Here is a 20862-nt window from a genome sequence, read left to right as displayed (position 1 = left end):
AGCCTCAAAGTGCAGCTTTTTATGTTCCTCGTATTCCCGTTTTCCCTTTTTTAATGTCCGTCTGTCAAGTGATCAAATCCCCTGCCTGTTAAATCCCCCTACCAATGTCCTTTCTTCTGAAGCTGCCAAACCACACACAGCCAAAGAGCAGTACCATGTGTTTTAAATGTGATCCAGACCGCTATAACATGTAAGGGGAAACAAGATGCCGGCACCACCCCTGTCTCACAGACACCACACCCACACAGCCCTCCAAGCCCATTTGTCTTTGAATGTAATCCACTAGCAACATGTGTGCTGTGAGGACATATAAATAAAATCAATTATTTGTATGACTATGGATTGCTTTAAAGACTTTTATGTGGTTTATTAGGTTTTAACTGGGCACACACCAGTACATTTAAAGAATCTCACTTTACTTTTGTTAAATTATTCCCTTATAATTGTTGTTGTTGTTGACTGAAATAAAAATTTCAATTAAAAAAAAATTCAAAATAAAGGCAGTGATCCTAAGACAAGAGCACATGCTAAGTGTCCCCCAAATTATCATGTTATATTATGCTAAAACTTTTATTTGTGATGTTGAGAGAGAGGAGAAGGCAGAGCAAACTGGGAATTGAAATTGTGTTTAGATGTTTGTGGAAAATGAACCTCAGACGCTGGCTGAGAAGAAACAGCAAGAAGGGGAGAGAAGTAGGAGCACAAGGCTTGAAATTATGTACATTTTATTTAGCATAGAAACTTTTATTGTGGTTAAATTTGGACAGAAATGCTGACAAATCAGTGTGTAAAATAACATGGATGATTCTTATAGTGGTCATTGATCAAACCTTAAATCTTTCACTTTCATTTCCGGGCACCAAAGAAAGCATGAGTACATCTGAGAAGAGCATTTACACATGGCATCTAGTCTTTTAATCTGCTATGACTATGCAGAAGTCACCACTCATGTCTTTATATTTTGCCAGGAAAATGGGAAATAGGTGCAACAATTTACTGAAATATGTTTATACATATATGGAAATACAGTATAAGGCAAATCTAACAAGTTTGAAGGTCAATTTGTGCTTTAAAGCTTTCCAAAGATAGATCAAATGAAAGGTCAGATACATCTCTAAGGTCCTGTGTCAGGTTTTTCTCCTATCTCTTAAGAACATGACTTTCTGATACTACTCACTTCCTGCAGATAATCTCCTGCCACACTGCACGTCATGCTGATACCTCTTCGGAAATCACCTTGCTGGTACAGAATTACTAATTTCTGTCTGTCAAACTATGTTTTCTTTGGCATTTTTCAGAGATTCAGCTATAAAAATGGGAATAAATTGTGTATTTTTGTGAGAGGCTGCTAGTAACAAAGTGCCAATTTAAAATAGGTTCTTTGTTAAGTTGCCTGTTATGTGTAATAACAACACTGGCTTATCTCTTGAATCATGAATTGGTCAGTATTAAATGGCTTTACAAAAAAAAAATCAGTCCAGAAAGTCTGGAGAATTGTTGGTTCAGACTTTGGAAGCAAAATATAAAGAAATGAGGTGTGGCTCAAGACTTTTGCACAGTGTTGTAACTCTCACAGAAATAACAATGATTGTCCCCCGATTGAAACAGCTCCACAGGTTGTTTGTGCAAGCAGCAACCCATTGAAACACTTTGTTGACAGTGACCTGTAGTGGCCATAATAACTCTGGGAGTAACAGAAGTTCAGTGTTATAGAGTTACTCTCAGTCGAGTGAGGAGGTCAGGGTAGTCTATCCATTTCCTGTTTCAAACTGATAGCCAGTGTCTCTTCTTACCATGGCCACTGCATTACCGTAACCTTAACTTCATGTTAAATGCAGGTCCTCTCCTTTGATTCAAACCCTGATTACCTTTGTACCAAAACACAACGAAGTTCTTACAAGCATATTTCCTGCTGTGGTCATTTCATGTAACAAGTTTAATTGAATCACACATAAATCAAAGATTAATAAATAAAAACAAGTTCTCAAAAACTAAACTTTTCCCATCTTTATATGATTATCCCAAACTAAAACCACCTTATGTTTTTTCTGTAGTAACAATGTTTTCTGAGGGGTAAAGGAGTGTCAGGATATGGTGATCAAACAGAATCCCTGATCTTGGATCTCCAGTTTGGAGCCCTCTCGAAGCCATTTCTGCCATTCTGGTAGTCTCTGAAAGCTTCTCTGATCTCGTCCTCTGTGGTCATGACAAATGGACCTGAACAGCAGACACAACACGAGTGTTACATCACAGCTGTTATAAACATCAACTATACCCTAAAAACACAAAGCATCTTTTTTTTGTCTGTCAGTGACTTTGTGCCGGCATGGAGGAAAGGGCACCAATGACTTACCGTGTTGTACCACAGGCTCGTTGATTGGTTGTCCAGCGATCAGCACAAAATGGGAAACCTCGGAGCCCTAAGGAAAAAAACACAAGATGAAATGAAGTAACATTTGTTTGAATTTAAAGTGGACAGACTAAAGTTTTTCATGAACAATTCAAAGTCAGTAGCTCCCCGCTTAGAGATAGGGACTAAAGACATGTTCACCATTTGGTAAATGGACTGGTGCTTAAATAGCACGTTTACTACAAGTCTCATTTACACAACACTTTTAAATAAATCTTTAAGAGCTTTCTACCAATCACACTGCATGAGGGAAGATCTAGGGTTCAGCATCTTGCATCTTGACAGTTCACACTAAAAACACCTCACAAAGGCAGAAAAATCACCACTAGATGACATGAGGTGGAAAATTCCCATGGCATACTACTGGTGAAAGACATTTTTCTAACCTTGTTTTCAAATTTGACACAGTCTCCATCCCCAAACACCACAGTGTGATGAGGCTCCACCTGCTGCTGCTCCTCATCTGGGCCTTGAAAAGAAAGGGAAGTCCAATATTCAAGGCATGATATTTGTGAGCGAGTAAAAGCAAAGCACAAGTTCAGCTGCGTGATATTTGTATCTTTTACTGTGCTGCAAAACAATTCAATGTGATGATCTCACGTTTTATACTGACGTCAGTTTATATATTTTTTTGCTTTGAGTAAAGTTATTCATACTTGTTTTAAGATGCCATAAATTATCTCAAACATATTATAAGTTTGACATATTGATAATGATAATAATAATATTTGTTAAATTCTTCATTTATATTTCTAAATGTGACAGTTTCCCAGCATTTTGCCACATTAATCCCATTTTGTCTTATGACGAATGAAACTGAGTACACATTTCATCCATAGAATTGTACTTCGTCATAAATCATGTAAAGAACAACACAAAATACAAATATAAGTGATTAAGTTTGTGGCTTGTGAGTCTAAATAAGCATCATTAGCAACAAAGAGTAAATTTGCCACCTCCACGTTTCAGCCATTTACACTTTCAACCTGCTTGAGCAGTTTGTTCGCAACACCAACACTACATGCTGAGAAACACAGCCAATCCCACTTGTGTTGGATTCATTCATCAAAGCCAGCTGGTGCTGATTTGGGAGGACTGCCTGTAGAGTTAGAGACTTTAAAATCAAATAACTTCTTTAATCTTAGCAGTCATTTTCATCCTCTCGTGTCATCAAACATCTGCTCGAAATTACAGCCAGTCTGAGAGACCCTGCAGTGTAACAATGGAGCAACTGAATCATAATGAAGGATATTAAAAGGGAAATTCTGACAGAACACAACAGGTTTCAACAAACTAACAAAGCCTCTGAAAATGAGTTCATTCTCTGAGAGAGTTTGTTCGCATGTGAGGGGAATTCCCTGATCACACCATGCTGTTCAATAAGCATGAAACAATATAGTTCACAGACCAAACAGGAACACTGATGTAGCATACTGAATTATAACATGAACATAAGCTCACTGATAAAAAGCCAAGCAGTGAGATGGTGGTATTTTACACACAGGTGCACTATAATATTTCCAGAGATACTGGATCATCTGCAGTGATCTAGTCTAAAGAGATCATAGCTGAGTGACAGTCGATATCCATCAAGCTGAAAGGGAGATGCAGCTGGACTGAGATCACAAACATTTCTGTAACGTTGATAAGGCCCCAGGACGAGCAAGGAGGGAAACCAGTGCACAAATCCAAACAGAGCACTACCCGACGCATTAGCGACCCCCGAAAGGCTGTCTGCCTGCCAGCAAGCTCACACAAAAATGACCAGATCAAGTTTCAGAAGAATTCAGGTGGAGCACAACCAATCTCCTTACATAAATCTGAGCTGTTAAACAATACCACAATCTAGGTTTAAAACAGGTATTAACAAAGTAATAATTAGTCAAATAAAGAAGAAACTTACCAACATGAGTGGATCCTGATAGTGTGTAGATGAACGTAGTCCAACCTGTCAAACAGAAACATCATGTCTATATCTTAAGTACAGGTGTAATAATGAAATAGGTAAATTATTCTAAAAGACAACTGACCTCCACCTGACTTTATTGTGTTTTTGGACATTTGTAGGCATTAGAATAAAGATTGTGCACACTGACATATAGGATTTTAATTAAATTCATTAACTTATAAAAAAAATGATCTGAGCTTTAACATTTGACATGTCATTTATGTTTTAATGAAATATAGCCTTAGAATTATTTGCAGATGCATTTTGTTATTTACATTTTGTACTGTATCCTAGGATTTTTTATTTATTTATTGGAAAAAAGAACATATGAAAATTTGAAGATTCCAGATTCCAAGTCTCAAAGTAACTAACCAAGAAAATAATTTGTATTCCACACTTACAATCACCAGTAACCCTTATCGTTTCTTATGCAATCCAACATGGATAAAAACAAGAGGCTTTATTAATCATGTATTCAACCTAATTTTCATTCTAAATAGTCTCATTTTAAAAGCCAAACATTTGTTTTTGAGTTTGTTTTTCTGTTGCTTTAAAAAAAGTAGGTTGAAACACTTTTTATATGCAAAAGAATTAGTCATTGTTCTGTCTCTTTCAATAGTAAGCCAATATTCAACACAGCCTGTGGAGAACACAGTCCTCTCCTGGCAACAACACTTGAGAACCAATAGCTCAGTACCAGACGGCGTCAGTCCCCAAGTGACCACAAGATGTTTATGTAAGCATCTTCAAAGACATGATTAAGAATATTATTATTATCAGCTCACGTTAGATGAACTAGTTTCTAAATTTTTCCTACCTTGAGGGACAGGCTGCACATGCGTGGCCCCTGCCTGCAATTTGAAGTCCAGGTATAACGTCGGAGTTCTCGTGTAGATCTTGGACTAAACAAAAGCAATAGGAAACAGAAAAAAACAAGAGAGAGTAAGACAGCAACAAAGAGAGTTACACAGTTATTCTTCTGTTTGAAGATACAAAACATTTGAGTATATTTGACTAATTGTTAAACAGTTATTAAGGCTACTAGTCTTAATTTACCATAGCTGACTCTAAGGTTACCACAGCTAACCCTATGTAACACGTACCGGAGAATACTGGCAAATATAATTTCTTACAACATAAAAGAGCGCTACATCTCCTGCTCAGCATCAGACAGTAAGCAGACGTTTTTAACAAATAGCTGGTGAAGCATGTGAGGATATAAAATTCACATGTTTCCCTCAGACTACAGGTTGGTAGAGACCAAAAATATTGCCAAAAGCAAGCAAATACTTGTCAGTTAATCAGAAAAACAATTCCACTGTAATAGTTATGTTAGTCTATAGTTCAGACACATGATTAGTGCTTCCACATAAATGCATTAAAATAAGGAAAAAAGTCTGTTTCAAATGTGAATGTCATCCCATTCATGTAGTACTTTGTTTATTCATGTCTTACTTTGAGCAACTCAGTAACAATCATAGGCTACATTTTTCCACTTTGGTCTCTTTATTTTTGTTACCAGATGTGTATTGTGACATGTTTGCTGTCCCAAGAGGGCTTTACTGTAAACAGCAATTAAAAGTGTCTTGTGAAAACATTTACAAAGTGTGGGAATAAAACTGGGCACAATTAAATTTAAACTAACTTACTGGTTTAAAAAATAGATACGACTGGCAGGAGACCAAAGTGATGAGCTTATCCAATAAATGTAATGTTGTGGTCAAGCATCGGTGTCATTTGAGGTTTTTCTTTCTTTGAACTGTTCTTTTTACACAGCACACATCAGAGGATTTAATGTTACCAGCAGTAACCTTGTTCATCACACACACACACACACACACACACACACACACACATTTGTATCTTTACAAAGGCCATTGAACTTGAAATTCTTCTGAAAGTATGGACTTGGGAACTTTGATCATTCATCACTATACAATCCCTCACTGTACAAGTGTGTAATATATTGTATTATTTAATTTAGTTTGTTTAGTTACTGGTCTTACTGTCGTGAAGCAACTGTGACAACATAATGTCTTCTGGTATTAATAAAACATTCTGATTGTCAGTATATCAGAGTCCACATACATGGATGAACACAAACACATACTTCAAACAACTAGTTGCATCAGTTTCCTTCACTTTCAGTCTTACATTTAACCTAAAATGTGTCAATAGTGCCCACTTCCTTAAACAACCTCCACATCAACTTCCACCGATGTTCACAAAAGTATTAAAACAAGCACAAAGGCAAACCACAACTAACTAACAAGTCAACCCTCACAGCGCCGAACAATCTGCTTTTTATTTGTAGTTTCCTCTTTTCAGACACTGCTTACACTCACTCTGGTCAAACAGTGCAGTAACAGGCTCCTTCCCCTATCCTAGATGCACACACACACCCACATACTGTTTGTAGGTTTTTCCTTTTTGCCTCAAGCATTCAGCAAATGAGCAATCATCATGAGATCAGCAGCTAACAGGAAACTAAAAACCATGCCCAGTTTTAGAGTGCTAGTCTGATAGACTTGGTAGGACAAAGGTTTTAGTGATATCAGATCCCTGTAGATGAATTATTAAAAACAAACACACATGCACACACCTTTGCTCCTAAAGCTTCTCCAGATATCACAGTGACCGCAACTCCTCCCTGGCTGGGTTTGGGGATGTCTGACCCTTTAAGCTCCTGGTACGCAGGTTCCACCATCTTTTCTTGCCTTGACAGGTTAACCCACAACTGTAAGCCCACTACCGGCTCCTCTGACATGGGCATCTCGGCATGGACCACCCCCCGTCCTGCAGTCATCCACTGGTGGACAAGGAGACATAATTCACATGTACAAAAGAAACAGTCACAAATAATGTGCAAGAATGTGTATAATAGGAATAATTAAAAAAATTACAGTTTATTATTGTCTGCTTGAATTTTGTGTTTGGATTAGAGGTGGGCTGGATACTATTTGCATTGCAATGGTTTGGTGTAGGGCCTAACACTTGTGGATGGTGGTGATCAGTGACTGGTTCATCACTTTGGAAAAAACAGCTTTGAAAAGCTGACAGTGGATGTTGAAATTTTGTACAGACATAAATCTCCCTGAGGGGATGTGTTGAAATCTTGGTGATCCCCTCATTTTTGGTCTGGTGTCACCAGTATGCCAATGTGTGTTTTTTAGATAGAAGAGATAGAAGGCAGGCAAGCAAACACTCCCACTGAGTGTGTATGTACACAAATAATGAAATATAACTTAAACTAAGTGCAACTATATTTATTGGGTTCTTCTAGGCGGGTGTCCTGTAATACTGTCTGACAGCCACCTAAACAAAAAAAAAAAAACCTACACACACAGCACAACCTACAAGCAACTAGAACCACTGATAGTCTTTGAAAAAAATTGCGAATTTAGATTGGGAGTCTCTCCTCATCTCCTTTAGAAATTTGAGCTCACAACCTTGTTTAACTATATCTGCCCACTTATCATTTATCTAAGAGTGTTCATCATGCGGTTTTTATTTATCAGTTACTCGATGTAAACTGGAAAATTAAAGATGTATAAATGTAGCAGAAAATTAGTACAAACCCTTAGGAAATCCCAGAGAATAAAATTTGAAAATAATTTCAAAATATCTGTTATCATTAAATAGGCATGAAATATCTGTAACTTAGAACAAAGCTTCTGGTTTGGATTTAAAAAATGAGTCACCATCTAAAATCATTACGACTGCAGCCGCTCCATCATATCTGAACTTAACCTGAGAACATTCTCAAACATTTTCTTTGCTGATCGCTTCTTTCACCGCTTCCTCTAATGAAACCCTGCTTTCATCTACATCGTCTAGCTTTTCCGTTAGGACAGGCAGGCGTCTGTTTGAGCATCTGCAGCTCCCACAAGAGCCAACTGAGGGTGCACGGGGTGGGTTAGAACAAATCCAGCTGAACTGACTGAACCTCTGCTGCACACTGAAGCTGAGTCAGTGGGCTGTGTTTGTGTGAATATTGCTTTACTACTTTAAAACAGAGGAAACATCCCAGAGGGCACAACATCCAATTAGTGTGAGTGCACAACATTGTAATGCATATGTAATGAGTTTTGTGGGGATTCATATACTCTCATAAACTTATGTCTTGTTCTACTGTTGAAGCCTCACTGAATCAAAATATGAGGCTATAGTCAATAGCAGCTTAGCGCAAACACTGGATACACTGGGAAACAGCTGTGCTTGGTTCAAAATCCACATATCAGTGCCAACTGGCAGCCTCTGGGACTGAAAAATTAAGCCAATATGGAAGTGAAAAAAACAGAACAGCTACCTGAATGACCACTTGAGGCTGTCTTGAAGAGTGAATGAATCCCAGAAACGACCATAAAATCTCCAGATTTATAAGGGCTATATCCAAGTTTAGTTTTGGTCTCTAAAACGAATTTCCCTTTTTATGACAACTATAGAGTGTTGATTTTTTAGCACTCTTGTTTAAATTGTGATCAAAATATTGAACTTACCTAGTGGATGCTGAAGCAGTCAGCTAAAGTTTTAGTTGTCTCTTAAAACTTCGGCATTGATTATTCAACTGGCTGAAATGTACCATGTTTGGCATTGGTGGAACATTTTAGTTGAATCATCTGAATTTTTGTATTTTCTTTGACTGTTGCACTAATTAGCTGGTATGTCATATATGGAGGTACCTTGCTAGCCAAGCTTAGCTGGTAACTTATGAACTCTGTCACCTTCTAGTCGAAGTCGAGTTACAAAAACGCGGCATACAAATTAAAGGGTGACATCATGATGGCTCTTTCCATCTTTTATGTACAGTGTATGATTTGTTGAACAAGGTCTGAGGTTTTAGCTCAGAGGGAATACTCCTGCCAGTGCAGAACTCCTTATTTGAAACTTTGACCTTGTTTAATATGAGCATCTGCCATTTTAACAGTATACTGTATACATAGGAAAAATCATTAGAGGTCCCATTGTAGAAAGCCATACTTGCAGATCTCCAGATTTCAGTCGTCCCGAATGGCCACAAAAGTCTTCATGAGCTATGCTCCCCTCTAAAAGATATGTTACCTGAAAGACACATGTAAACATCATAATCAGCCATTATCAATATTTAGTCACAGTTAAAATAAAAGAAAAGGCATGATTAGACTTAACCCATACCTCTAAACAGGTTTTGGCAAAATCCTTTATAAAACATAACAAACATTTTTTCATTAACTCTACCATTGATTTATTTGCTTCATTAACACAAAAAGGCATGTTTGCACTTATTTTTAAGCAGGAACTTTTAAAAATATGGATTTTTTTTTTCAGAGTGGTCAGAGTAGACAGGAAGAGAAGTACTGAGAGTAAGGCCAGAAGCTCAAAGGTGAACATCTGTGTAAGAGAGGAACGCTTGGGCTCCTGCAGTGAACTGCATGCGATCTGTCTCCACAGCTGTGTGATTTCAAAAGTCATGTGAGTGTGTACAAACACACCTGCTGAAAGGCATGCTGGGAGTGAAGCCTAGTCCTGTCCACCCACACCAGGAGATTTAAGTCGCATCTGCCAAATCAAATAAAGTTGGGGGAAGTCCGGCAATCTAAGGACAACGTCTGGGTTTTCAAGACTACGAAGACACAAGTCGAGCCTGCCACACTTCATTAATTCATAGCTGTGGTAGCAGCTTTGCTAATGTTTTGTGTAAATTTTGATGTCCATACTAGAAAGAGCTTTGGCTACTTCATATTTAATTTGTGTGATTCATAAAATTATTAATGAGTAAAATGCAAAAGGTGAAGACAAATTCACCTTTTTAAAAATAATTTGCTTTAAAAAAAACCTCACATTTAGAAGCTTCAAGCTTTTATTGGATCAAAAATTCAATAAAAAATACGCACAGATATTTGGCATTATTTTAAAGTGCTCATAATATGTATAAAATAACCTCTCCCACAAAAGTAAAGCTGCTCCACTAATAGCTGGGGCATTTGGTCATTTCAAAATAGGGGATTTTTTTTTCTTCATGTGATTCTTTGCACGTTTCCTTGCAAAGCATTCTGGGTAAAAGGTGAGTTTATGCAAACTTTACAGTGGCATGAAATATTAGTGTTTTTTCTACCTTGGACTTCATCTATGTTTTAAAAAGGTCAATCAACCTGAAATAATGTTTGTATAAATGAATGTGGTACATTTATCTCCTGGGCCTAGTCCTGATGTCACCATCTAGTGATGAAAGGAGGAATTTCACCTGCTGCTGATGTACTAGTTAAACTGTGTGACAACGTTTAGTTGAAAGGCTGACAACTGCAGTACTTTCACATCGTACATTCATATGCTGCTTTGCAACCTGTTGCAGTGTTGCAGATTTTGATTTTACCCCCAACAGAAAGACCAAAAGCAGGAAGGAAGAGCAGCAAATTCCCAAACTTGAGAATCTGGAACTTGTAAATCTTTGGTCACACACTCACACAGCCTCACCGTCTCAAATCCTCTGTGAGGATGGTCTGGAAATCCCGCTGGCTTGCTCACTCTAAACTCATCCAACATCAAAAAAGGATCCAGGTTCCTCAGCTGGAAATAAAATATGCAGCATATGTTTGAGGAGTGCTGTTGAGTGCATTTTCAGCAAGCAGCATGACAGCTGAAGAACGTACCTCCTTTCTCCCAATGCTCCTGCGGACCCGAGCGCCGAGCCCCTCTTCCTGTTCCACACTCAGAACTGTCTTTTGCACTCTCCTCACATTCATCGTTCTGGGGAAGATTTCAGTAGTCACTACAACGTATACAACATATACATAAACATTCAAAACAATGATATAAAACAATACATAACATACCGCAACATTCACTAAAAAAAGGATGATAATAATAAGAAGAAAATCTTTATTTTTCCCGTGACATGCCTTTTTTATTTGTTGATTCGCTACTTGTGATAACTTTTGTGAATAATTTTCATTTTATATCTATTACTCAGATTTCAACTCTCCATCTTTATCTATTAAAGCACTTCTTTACTCTTAAAATGCATCAGTGTAAGTTTCAGTTCACCTCTCTTTTCTAAAAAAAAAATCTGTATTTATAGACTGTAGTATCTCAAATGACTTAGAAGTCTCAAAGTAAATAAACGTTTTTAATAGATTATTAATTATTTCATCCTGAAGACAAAACCTCAACTCTGCTGTAGGCGACTATTCTGAAATAAAATGCTGTAAAATACCAAGATATGACAAAATAGCCCCTATTTCATTCCCCGATTTCTAAACACTCGATTGGGCGAACTGGAGGATCTCAGCTGATCTGGCGCCACTGCGAAAAGCTCTTAGAGTCTGACGGCAGTGATCAGCTGATCGGTCAGCTGATCATCAGTTCTTGCTGTCGGCTTGGTCCTGTAACTTTCGCTGTATTCATTTGATACTTCTTCAGACCTTGTTAGGCCTACGCCGTCTCTTTTCGCTCCCGGCTCTGTTGTGTGATCACTTCCTGAAACTATGTCCGTTCATGATTTAGCGTTGAAGCCGAGTTGCAGTCTGGTCTGGTGATCACGTGACCAGCAGTCCCTTCTTTTCTGTTTAGTCACCACACTGCGTCATTTTCTAGGAAATAAAGGCGCACCGTACTGCATTACCTGCCATGAAAAACCCTTTCGGTAATGTTTAAATGCGACTCGAGAATGACGTTTACAGAAAAAACAGCATACCACGGTAAAGAAAAAGCCCGTTCTCACTCTGTGTAGAAACAGGCAGTACTGCCCGTCTATTCCTCGGCTTTTTAGAATCTATATCCAGCTCATACAAGCTTATTAGCTTGTAGTTACACTCACCTGCCGGACAGGAGCGAGTTTTTTTCTGGAACTTCACCTGCTCGGATTGCAGCCTACTATAACAAGCCAGGGGCGGAAGCGTGTGTATGTTTGTGTTTGGGGCGGAGGGATGACTAATCATTTTTCAGCCTTTCAGACTAACTATTCACTTTAGCTAAAGTTATTAAGTTAGCTAAAGAGTTGGGATGCTGTGTAAGACATAAATAAAGCTAAAATACACAGGTTTGGACACTGTTTTGCATGTTTCCCTACTGTAGGGGTCTCTGCAAGCATACAGGGCTCTGAGAGGGTACAAGATGACAACTTTGAATTCAGTTCAATTCAATTCAATTTTATTTATATAGCGCCAAATCACAACAAAAGTCGCCTCAAGGCGCTTTATATTGTACAGTAGATAGCACAATATTAAATACAGAGAAAAACCCAACAATCATATCATATGACCCCCTATGAGCAAGCACTTTGGCGACAGTGGGAAGAAAAAACTCCCTTTTAACAGGAAGAAACCTCCGGCAGAACCAGGCTCAGGGAGGGAGGGGCGGCCATCTGCTGCGACCGGTTTCGGGTGAAAGAAGGAAAACAGGATAAAGACATGCTGTGGAAGAGAGACAGAGATTAATAACAGATATGATTCGATGCAGAGAGGTCTATTAACACATAGTGAGTGAGAAGGTGACTGGAAAGGAAAAACTCGATGCATCATGGGAATCCCCGGCAGCCTACCTATTGCAGCATAACTAAGGGAGGATTCAGGGTCACCTGGTCCAGCCCTAACTATATGCTTTAGCAATTCTACTAGAAACAGACGATCATATTTGTTTGTCAAAGCTGAATCCAGGGCAAACTACGCTAAATTAGCTAACAGCTACAATAAGCATAAAAATTACTGTACGGCTATCATTTGTTAACATGACGCTTGTTCTTATACATGTAATACATTTATTACCAACCTGAGAGTTTATCCGCTGGTCATTCGACATGACGAATGACTTCTGAAGTCTTAATTCAGCTGAAGATGCTGTACATTCCCGTCAGTAACACTTTCGGTTAGTGATGGGTCGTTCGCGAACAAAATGGCTGTTAGACCGGCGTTGTTTTTTTTTCCTTTCTCTCACCCTCTCTCTCACACTTTTTTTCCGCTTCACTCCGCATGCCAGCCTTGTTCTTGCGCTGGGAAGAGGGGGGAGGGGCGGTAGTTACACTCGCAGTAGCACAGGAACAGCGCGGGAGGGAGAGAGAGAGAAAGAGAGCCAGGGACAACAACGTCACATTAGAAAGGTATAGTAATCATCCACAACTATTTTCAGTTGCAGATGATAAAGGATTCAGAAAGTGGTTTACAGTGTTTTGTGTTGTTTCACTTTAAATTTGTTTAAAAGGAAAAAGCTGAAAATTTAAATAGTTAAAAGTTGAAATGTGAATAGTTGGTTTTTGTATTATATGATTTATTTATTACATTTTATGTGGAGTGAATAAATAAAAGTATATTTACGGTGGCCCCTAGAGACAAAGCACGTACAAACTTCAAAACACGTAAAAACTCCAAAACACGTACAAAAGACAACAGAAGTGCTCCAGGATGCTAGGCGCAGTGTTGAGCTTTTGTTACCTAGTGGCTACACAAGCCAGCAAGTACCAATGACCGGATTTGGTGTGTGGTAGTAACAGGTAAATGAACATTTTTTTGAATTATTTGAATATATATGAGTGCTTGTGTATAAATACACAAACAATACACATATGCTTTCAACTGTGTAATTTAAGTGATCTAGGTAGCTCTGTTTTGGAAGTTCAGTTAACGCTAGAAATGTGTTTTGGAGTTTGTATGTGCTTTTTGGAGTTTGTACGTGCTTTGTCTCTAGGGGCCACCGCATATATTTATATATAAACATATATAAATAAAACCACTTTTTTTTACATTAGTAATTCCTTTTGTGCATAATTTTATATTGTTGTTAATAATAAATTAATTAAAGTAACAAAACAACCTAAAGAGCCGGTTCGGAGCCGAAAGAGCCGGCTCTTTTTAGTGAGGCGAGCCGAAAGAGCCGGTTCTCTAAAAAGAGCCGAAAATCCCATCACTACTTTGGGTCCGCTAGTAAAACGTATTTCTATTAATCTGCGCTCATTACTCTTGAACCGGAACCGGATGTAAGTCCCAAAAAACTGAATTTTGGAACTGAAATTGAATTTTAGAACTCAAACTGAATGGTGAGAAGTGAATCTGAAATTATTCGAGAACTAAATTTTAAAGGATAAAATACAGTTTCAAAGCAAATGAATTCATTTTCAAAATATAAAATTCAATTTCAATTTAGTGGTGATCATTTTCAAACCAATAAATTGAATTTCAAATTAGGCTAATTCATATTCAGTTTTTAAAAGCATTTATTCAAGTTACAATTCAGATTCAATCCGAGCAATTCAAATTCAAATTTAACTTATTCAAATTCAGTTTCTGATGGCACAGATTTCTGCCCATACAAAGAAACCAAAAGACTAGAAACAATAAATAATGGCAAAATCAAAGTACAATAGTAAAGAAAACTCAAAACTCTGGGTCAACAACCCAGGTTTCCTAACATTACTTCTCATTTCATTTTTGCTTTGGTTTGGACAAATTGTTTCTTTCCTGTCTTCTCTTATTAGACTTGAGACATGATTGCTCTCTGCTGTTGCTTATGACCAGGGCTGGACTGGGACAAAAAATCGGCCCGGGCGTTTTGACTAGAGACCAGTACTTAGCTGAAGCCCAAAGACTGCTTGGTCGAGTTAACCTCCTGAACTATCTACAACACATGGTGGAAACCTGAAATTAAGACAGAGAAGACTAGAGGTGAGACAAGATCATTACTGAATATTAAAAATAATAAATGACAGATTTAGATATATTTTCATAAACTATTCATTTACCACATCAATAAACAGAATGGCAGGGCAAAATATTTTTTCTAACATGGCAACCTTTAAAAAGTGAAAGGAGACAGAAAGACAGGTGAGAAAGAATAAAACTTAATTGACTTTTTGATGGCATTTTACACACAGTACTGGTACAGAATCTAAAAAATGTGGGAAAATACTGGCATCATATACAGTACTTATTTCTGAAGAAATTATGATGGGACCCTGGAAAAAAAATTACTATGTACAATAATGGATTTCTATACATTTTACATCAGATGAAAACGTTTGTTGTAAGATTCAGATAATTATTTGTTAAAAGCGAGACATTTTAAATGAGAATAAGAAAGAAAAGTATTTCTTTGTGCCCCCCTTTCCCTCTTAATGCCATCCCTGGCCCCCCTGGCAAAACTTTGCTAAACCCGCCCCTGCACAGTTACCAGCTATCAGCTACATAGAAAAGGATCCTGGTGTTATTTGTCTCTCAGAAACAGTTCATAACTTCCCTTCAACTCATTCATGTCACCTAAAAGGTAAACCTGTTTCTCCATCACCTGTTCAGTTCTGATAAATCAGTAAGGACTTCTCCTGGTTTCCTCTTCATGTTTCCCTCTCACCAAACCAAAACCGATATCATGACCAGCAGCTTTTACAGCTGTGGCTCCAGCAAACATAAGCTGATACTAGAAATTAATATTAAACAAATTCTAACAACAGCTGATCAAGCTTAAACGTGCTGCTGTTGTTTTAGCCAATTACTCAGAGACACAGGTCTCCGAGTGTCCAGCATTCAGACGGCTACCTGAGGACACTCTTCATGTGAGAGAAAATCTGCTCACACAGATATGTAGAACCAAATTCTATCAATAAGGCCTCTGCAATGTTCTGAAGACAGTTACACTTGACAGGTAGTGATGTCCAGCAGGTGAAAATGCAATCTCCATGAACACGCACAGCTGTGGATTCCAGCTGCTTCGATGTTGCATTAACTGGCATTAACTCAGCCATTTAATGCAAGACAAATCTAGCTGCTTAATTACAAGTTGAATCTGGTAGTTGGGGTTGTTAGCTAAGATACCGTCATTAAGAAGCGGCACAACTAATGTGTCTATGTGAGCTAATTTGCGATGTGCACCGCTGGTGCGGCCATTTATTTTTTAATGCACCTTCTCAGATTAATTCACTGCGTATCGTGCCCAGGGCTGGACTGGGACAAAAAATGGTCCCTGGCATTTTGACTAGAGACCGGCCCACCAGGTATTAAAGCCATAAAGCCTTTGAATGAAAACAAACGCTGCTGTGACAGTGATGTACACTGTCTTGTTGGTATATGCATGATTTCTATTCATTTTACGTCAGATAAAAACTTTGGTTGTAAGCTTCAGATAATTATTTAATAACAGCCAGACATTTTAAATGAGAATAAGAAAGTATTTCTTCGTGCCCCCCTTTCCCTGTTAATGCCCTACCTGGCCCCCTGGCAAAACTTTGCTAGACCCGCCCCTGCACAGTTACCAGCTGTCAGCTACTTAGAAAACAACATCAAAGCACCCACCCAGCTGTATAGAAACTCCTTCATGCTAGCTAGTACGCAGTACGAGTTATTGTAACTGACTATAAAAAGTCAGAACAACGAAAATAAACTACACCTAAACTTGGTTTATATCTGACCCAGATAGACTGCAGGTCATAACTTCTTACCTGAAGTTCAGTTCACCTGACACTTAGACCGGTGCTGCCTCGGGTCCTCCTGCCTCCCCTTTCTCTCATCTACCTGCTGGCCTCCCACTTGATAATGTTACTGAATCTGTGGAAGCTACGCCATAGCCACCACCAAACAACTGAGTTATTTTTACATTTTTTGTCTTGATGTGAGCTTCTACTCAGGGTTTTTTATTCCAGTTCAGAGCAGAAATGTTTTTGTTAAGATACTGGATGTTGTGTTTTTCTCCACAATTTTAATTATAAGCTAGATATATTGCTGCTAACAGCAACAGGGATGAGTCAGTGAGTCAGTTGGGCTTGTGAATCATGATTCATGAGTCAGTAAAGTGATTCTCGAGTATTGAACGATTCGTTCATGATTCGCGCATCACTAGAGTATACTGCCTCCGCACCGCCGTTTGTACTTGAACTGTGGATGTTAGAAAATCCCAAATCCGGCGAATTACTGGAAAATGACAGTTTTACTGAATTGACTCACGTTTTTGCTCCTGAAAGTGAGGTAACAGCGATAATAACCGATATTTTGTTGAGAAATGACGGTAGTGTGGCTGTTTCTCCTCATAGTTCTGTTCAAGACAGGGTTACCTTTGGTCTGTTTAATAAATGTTCATCCTGTTTGGCAGCTTAACACATAGTTTCAGTTTTTTCACCTTCTGTGATTAATTCTGGTTTGCCTGCTTTATGGAGCTTAAACCAGGCAAAATTGAAGTCTCAGTATTTAAATGTAACTAGACTCAGATAGGAGTGGAACAAAAGTGGCATTAATTAACACTCATTCTGGGTGATTACACTGTCCCTTAAATGTATTTTCCATTTGTGTACTTATTTTGTGACACAAAACTCCTCAGTGTTGAGTAAAATTATGAGCAGCAGAGGATTTGACCGGGGGTCCTTTTAGGTTTTTAGGTGTTTCCCCACTCCAAAACACCTGATTCAAATGATCAGATTGGGCAGGTGCAGCACATAATACCCAGCTGGTCATTTGCATTATTTTAATTGAGTGTGTTGGAGCAAGGATTGGGATCACTGCAATGAGTGATGGGATGTCCCTGCCTGCTCTAGTCTGTATCCAAAGAATCCTTGGGCAAGATACTGACCCCAAGTTGCTCATGTGGTGTTCATCAGTGCGAATGTGTGTGTGAATCAGAAAGCGCTTAGCTGTAGAAAAGGTGCTTTTATGGATGTTTGGGTGAATAGGTGAATGAGGCATGTTGTATAAAGCGCTTGGAGTGCTCGAGTAGAATACAAAAGCACCATATAAAAACAATTTTAATGCCATAGACTCTATGGCATAGAGGGTTCAAATAATTTAAGGAAAAAATGAACTCAAATGATTTTCTGTGACTACAAAAATGACCTAAATAAGACAGAAGTACACATTCAGTGCATTTTGTCAGGAACAGGCATGAGGTTTGTTCAATATTTGTTATGTCTACAAGGCTCAGCTGCCCTCATGAAGGCTCTTCTTTGTATTGAGGAAAGCATAAAGAAGGCAAAACTAAATTATAAGGAGCAGTCCACTGTACATATGATTAGAATTCATGGCACTTTCTGGTGTGTGACAGTTAGTGTGGCCCTTTTATGATTTGTTGGTCCAGCATCAAATTTCGAGTCCTTCCCATCACATATGAGGTGTTAAATAATCGCCTTATTTTTGCTGTCATGTTCTCTGTAACAACATCCCACTAACTCTGGTCTGCTATGTGGCAGGTAAATCTCACCCCAGATCATCTGGAGATCTTTGTGATCCAAGTCAGAGCGCTGAATAACTGTCATGTGACTGTCAACATAGAAACCGACACCACCTCCATGCCTGTCTCGACCCTTCCTGTAACATCTGAAATTCTCTGTAGATATCTGAGGACTGTTGTCCAAATGAGTGTCAGTCAGGGCCAGCACATGGATTTTATAATCTGTTAATAGTTTCTCAACTTTAAGAAGCTTATTTCTCAGACTGTGTATGTTCAGATGAGCTAAGCATAAATTTCCGAGTTCAGAGTCAGCTGAGGGATTGTAGTTTCAAAGAGAGATGGGAGTCACGGGTTCTCTGAACCTGGTTTGTCCTGATGGAAAGTGTCCTCTCTGCGTCCTTCAGCTGAGAAGCTGTTTGCCTGATTCTTAGTCTCCTGGTCCAGGTCCAGTCTGTGGCACAAACACCTCATGGTTATCATGCAAAGAGTATAAATAGAGCTCACATACACGAGATGATCTCAGTGAGTCTGAATATCATGAAAAAGATTTTTTTTTCTGTAATGGTAAACTTGAAAGCAGCTCCTCTCTTACTCACATCCAGAGAACAGACACACACTCTCCATCAGTGTCACAAGACTGAAAGGTCGGTACCAAAACTGGACTCGGGTACAGGAACCCAGAGCAGAGACAGGTCGTTTTACAAAGTTAATTAGTTAAACGCGTGACAAGGACAAAGGCAAAAACACAGAGCTTGGCGTGGTGAGGCCTGGGTAATGTGGCTTATGTGGGCGTGGATATAGAAAGGGGGAATTGGGCCAGAGATGCAGACTGGAACGGGGCAGTTAAGCAGTCACACTGAGGAGTTAGGGAGGTAGTGGAGAGGAGCTCTGAAGTTGGTGAGTATATTATATAACGATTCTTACTTACAGGAGGAGGAAGGGAGTGATGAGAGAGGGGTGATGTGAATCCAGAGTGAGCTGAGCGGCGTGGAAAGGCTGACCTGAGATCTGGAGGTTCGTGACGGTGTGCGGTGGCAGGACGGCAAGCAGATTAGGCGCAGTGTGTTTCCAAAATGGAGGATTGGTATCCTGAGTCCGAGAGAGAAGCTTAACCCGAAGGTTTAAGACAAGGTGAGTCCAGGAACTATGGCACAAGAAAGCAAGGTTGGCAGTAGTGATGGCCCGCTTGAAGCTGACGCTGCGGTGCGTGTGTCAAAAAAACACAAGGAAGTGAATCATTCGTGGGATTTGTGGAGTATTTTGATGATGAGAGATAGCAAACCACTGATTATTCTATTGAGGGATACGGAGGAAGAGAGGACGTTCTGTCGTGTGGGAGCATTTTGAGTTGATTTTGGTCAGTCGGGTGGGTTTGCCAGCTTTCAGTTCTTGTTGTTTGTTTTCGTTTTGTGTGTTTATTTTTTTTATCTTAAAATGTGAAAAACTTAAAATGTCAGAAATCTGCTTTTCATAATATAAATATCATTATATAACTTAAGAAACACTTCCATTTGACTAAAATTTAATATTAAAAAAATATGTATTTTTTAAATAATCTTAAAATGTTATTCTACAAAATCCGCAACAATTTAATTTTTTAAATTCTTTTTAGCTGATAGTCTGTGGGACCCAGGAAGACCGTATACCTGCATCTCTACACTTTCTGCACTCCAGCGTCTTCTGTTCCGTGTGAGAGGATTTTCTCTGAGGCAGGAGAAACTATCTCCAAGAAAAGAAACTCGGCCATCACACAGTGGAACAAATTCTCTTCTTAAATAAAAACCAAACGGGATGACCTTAAATGCATCACGTTTTTAATTTGCAAGTTCATAAGCATTTTCCACAATCAATTCTACCCTCAGGTCAAAAATATGGATAAGAAAATTGGCCTAATTTAATATTATTTATAAACACACCTGTCCAGCTGTCCTGTGATTAATTGGATAAGTACATGGAGGCAGGACCTCAGAGCAGAAGCATAATGTGTTGTACATTATTATGTATATTATATATATTTTTCACTTACTGTATTTATCAACATCAAGAAGTCACAAGTAAAGAAAGACCACACCATGGGGCATGATTAAACAAGGAAAGTTTGTTGATCAAAATTTATTAAACAAATAAACCACAATTTTTTCACTCAGTGCTGGTGAAACTTTTTAGGTCTTCCACTTGATGTTTTTGTTCCATGATCCTCAGGATCATTTAAGAAATTCCAAATGACTATCTGACTGCATCCCATCTCAGTAGTGATGGCGTGCTGCGAGAGATCCTGTTTATGCAGTTCAACAACCCCACGACGTTCCCGTTTTTCTAGTGGGCTTAAACTTTTGATCGGGACTGTATGTCTGACGGCCCATAAATAAAATACCCATAAAAATCAATGTTT

At 38.7% G+C, this 20862-nt stretch overlaps 1 protein-coding gene and 1 long non-coding RNA gene across 9 annotated transcripts; one reads left to right on the top strand and one right to left on the bottom strand.

Moving 5' to 3' along the window:
* Positions 1–728: 728 nt before the first annotated feature.
* Positions 729–12409, bottom strand: pir (pirin). 8 transcript variants are annotated; one of them, XM_063487158.1, is made up of 10 exons: positions 12154–12409; positions 10988–11106; positions 10812–10904; positions 9339–9419; positions 6961–7167; positions 5176–5260; positions 4314–4358; positions 2797–2879; positions 2354–2420; positions 729–2217 (listed from the first exon to the last, which is right to left on the bottom strand). In XM_063487158.1, exons 1-10 carry the CDS (start codon positions 12272–12274, stop codon positions 2099–2101), a joined length of 1020 nt encoding a protein of 339 aa, XP_063343228.1. In that variant the 5' UTR covers positions 12275–12409; the 3' UTR covers positions 729–2098. The 8 variants fall into 8 exon arrangements, with proteins under 8 accessions (XP_063343228.1, XP_063343390.1, XP_063343749.1 ...); XM_063487320.1 differs by having other exon boundaries at positions 10988–11084; positions 12154–12252; XM_063487679.1 differs by lacking the exon at positions 12154–12409 and adding an exon at positions 12031–12127 and having other exon boundaries at positions 10988–11084.
* LOC134637349 (uncharacterized) lies at positions 11914–20593 on the top strand. Its single transcript, XR_010095109.1, has 4 exons — positions 11914–12034; positions 14803–14989; positions 19401–19601; positions 20083–20593. It is a non-coding gene; the product is annotated as an uncharacterized LOC134637349 (long non-coding RNA).
* The last annotated feature ends 269 nt before the right edge of the window (positions 20594–20862 follow it).

Source organism: Pelmatolapia mariae, linkage group LG1, assembly GCF_036321145.2.
Source record: "Pelmatolapia mariae isolate MD_Pm_ZW linkage group LG1, Pm_UMD_F_2, whole genome shotgun sequence".
Lineage (NCBI taxonomy): Eukaryota > Metazoa > Chordata > Actinopteri > Cichliformes > Cichlidae > Pelmatolapia > Pelmatolapia mariae.
The sequence above is the reverse complement of the archived record's forward strand: the minus strand, read 5'-3'. Positions and strand labels throughout refer to the sequence as shown.

Coding starts and splice junctions, on each gene's coding strand:
- pir (XM_063487158.1), bottom strand. CDS start 12,274: ATGATTAGTCATCCCTCCGCCCCAAACACAAACATACACACGCTTCCG. Junction 7,168..9,338: donor TGAAATCTGGAGATCTGCAA/GTATGGCTTTCT, acceptor CTTGTCCACCAG/TGGATGACTGCAGGACGGGG. Junction 2,218..2,353: donor CGAGCCTGTGGTACAACACG/GTAAGTCATTGG, acceptor TCTGCTGTTCAG/GTCCATTTGTCATGACCACA.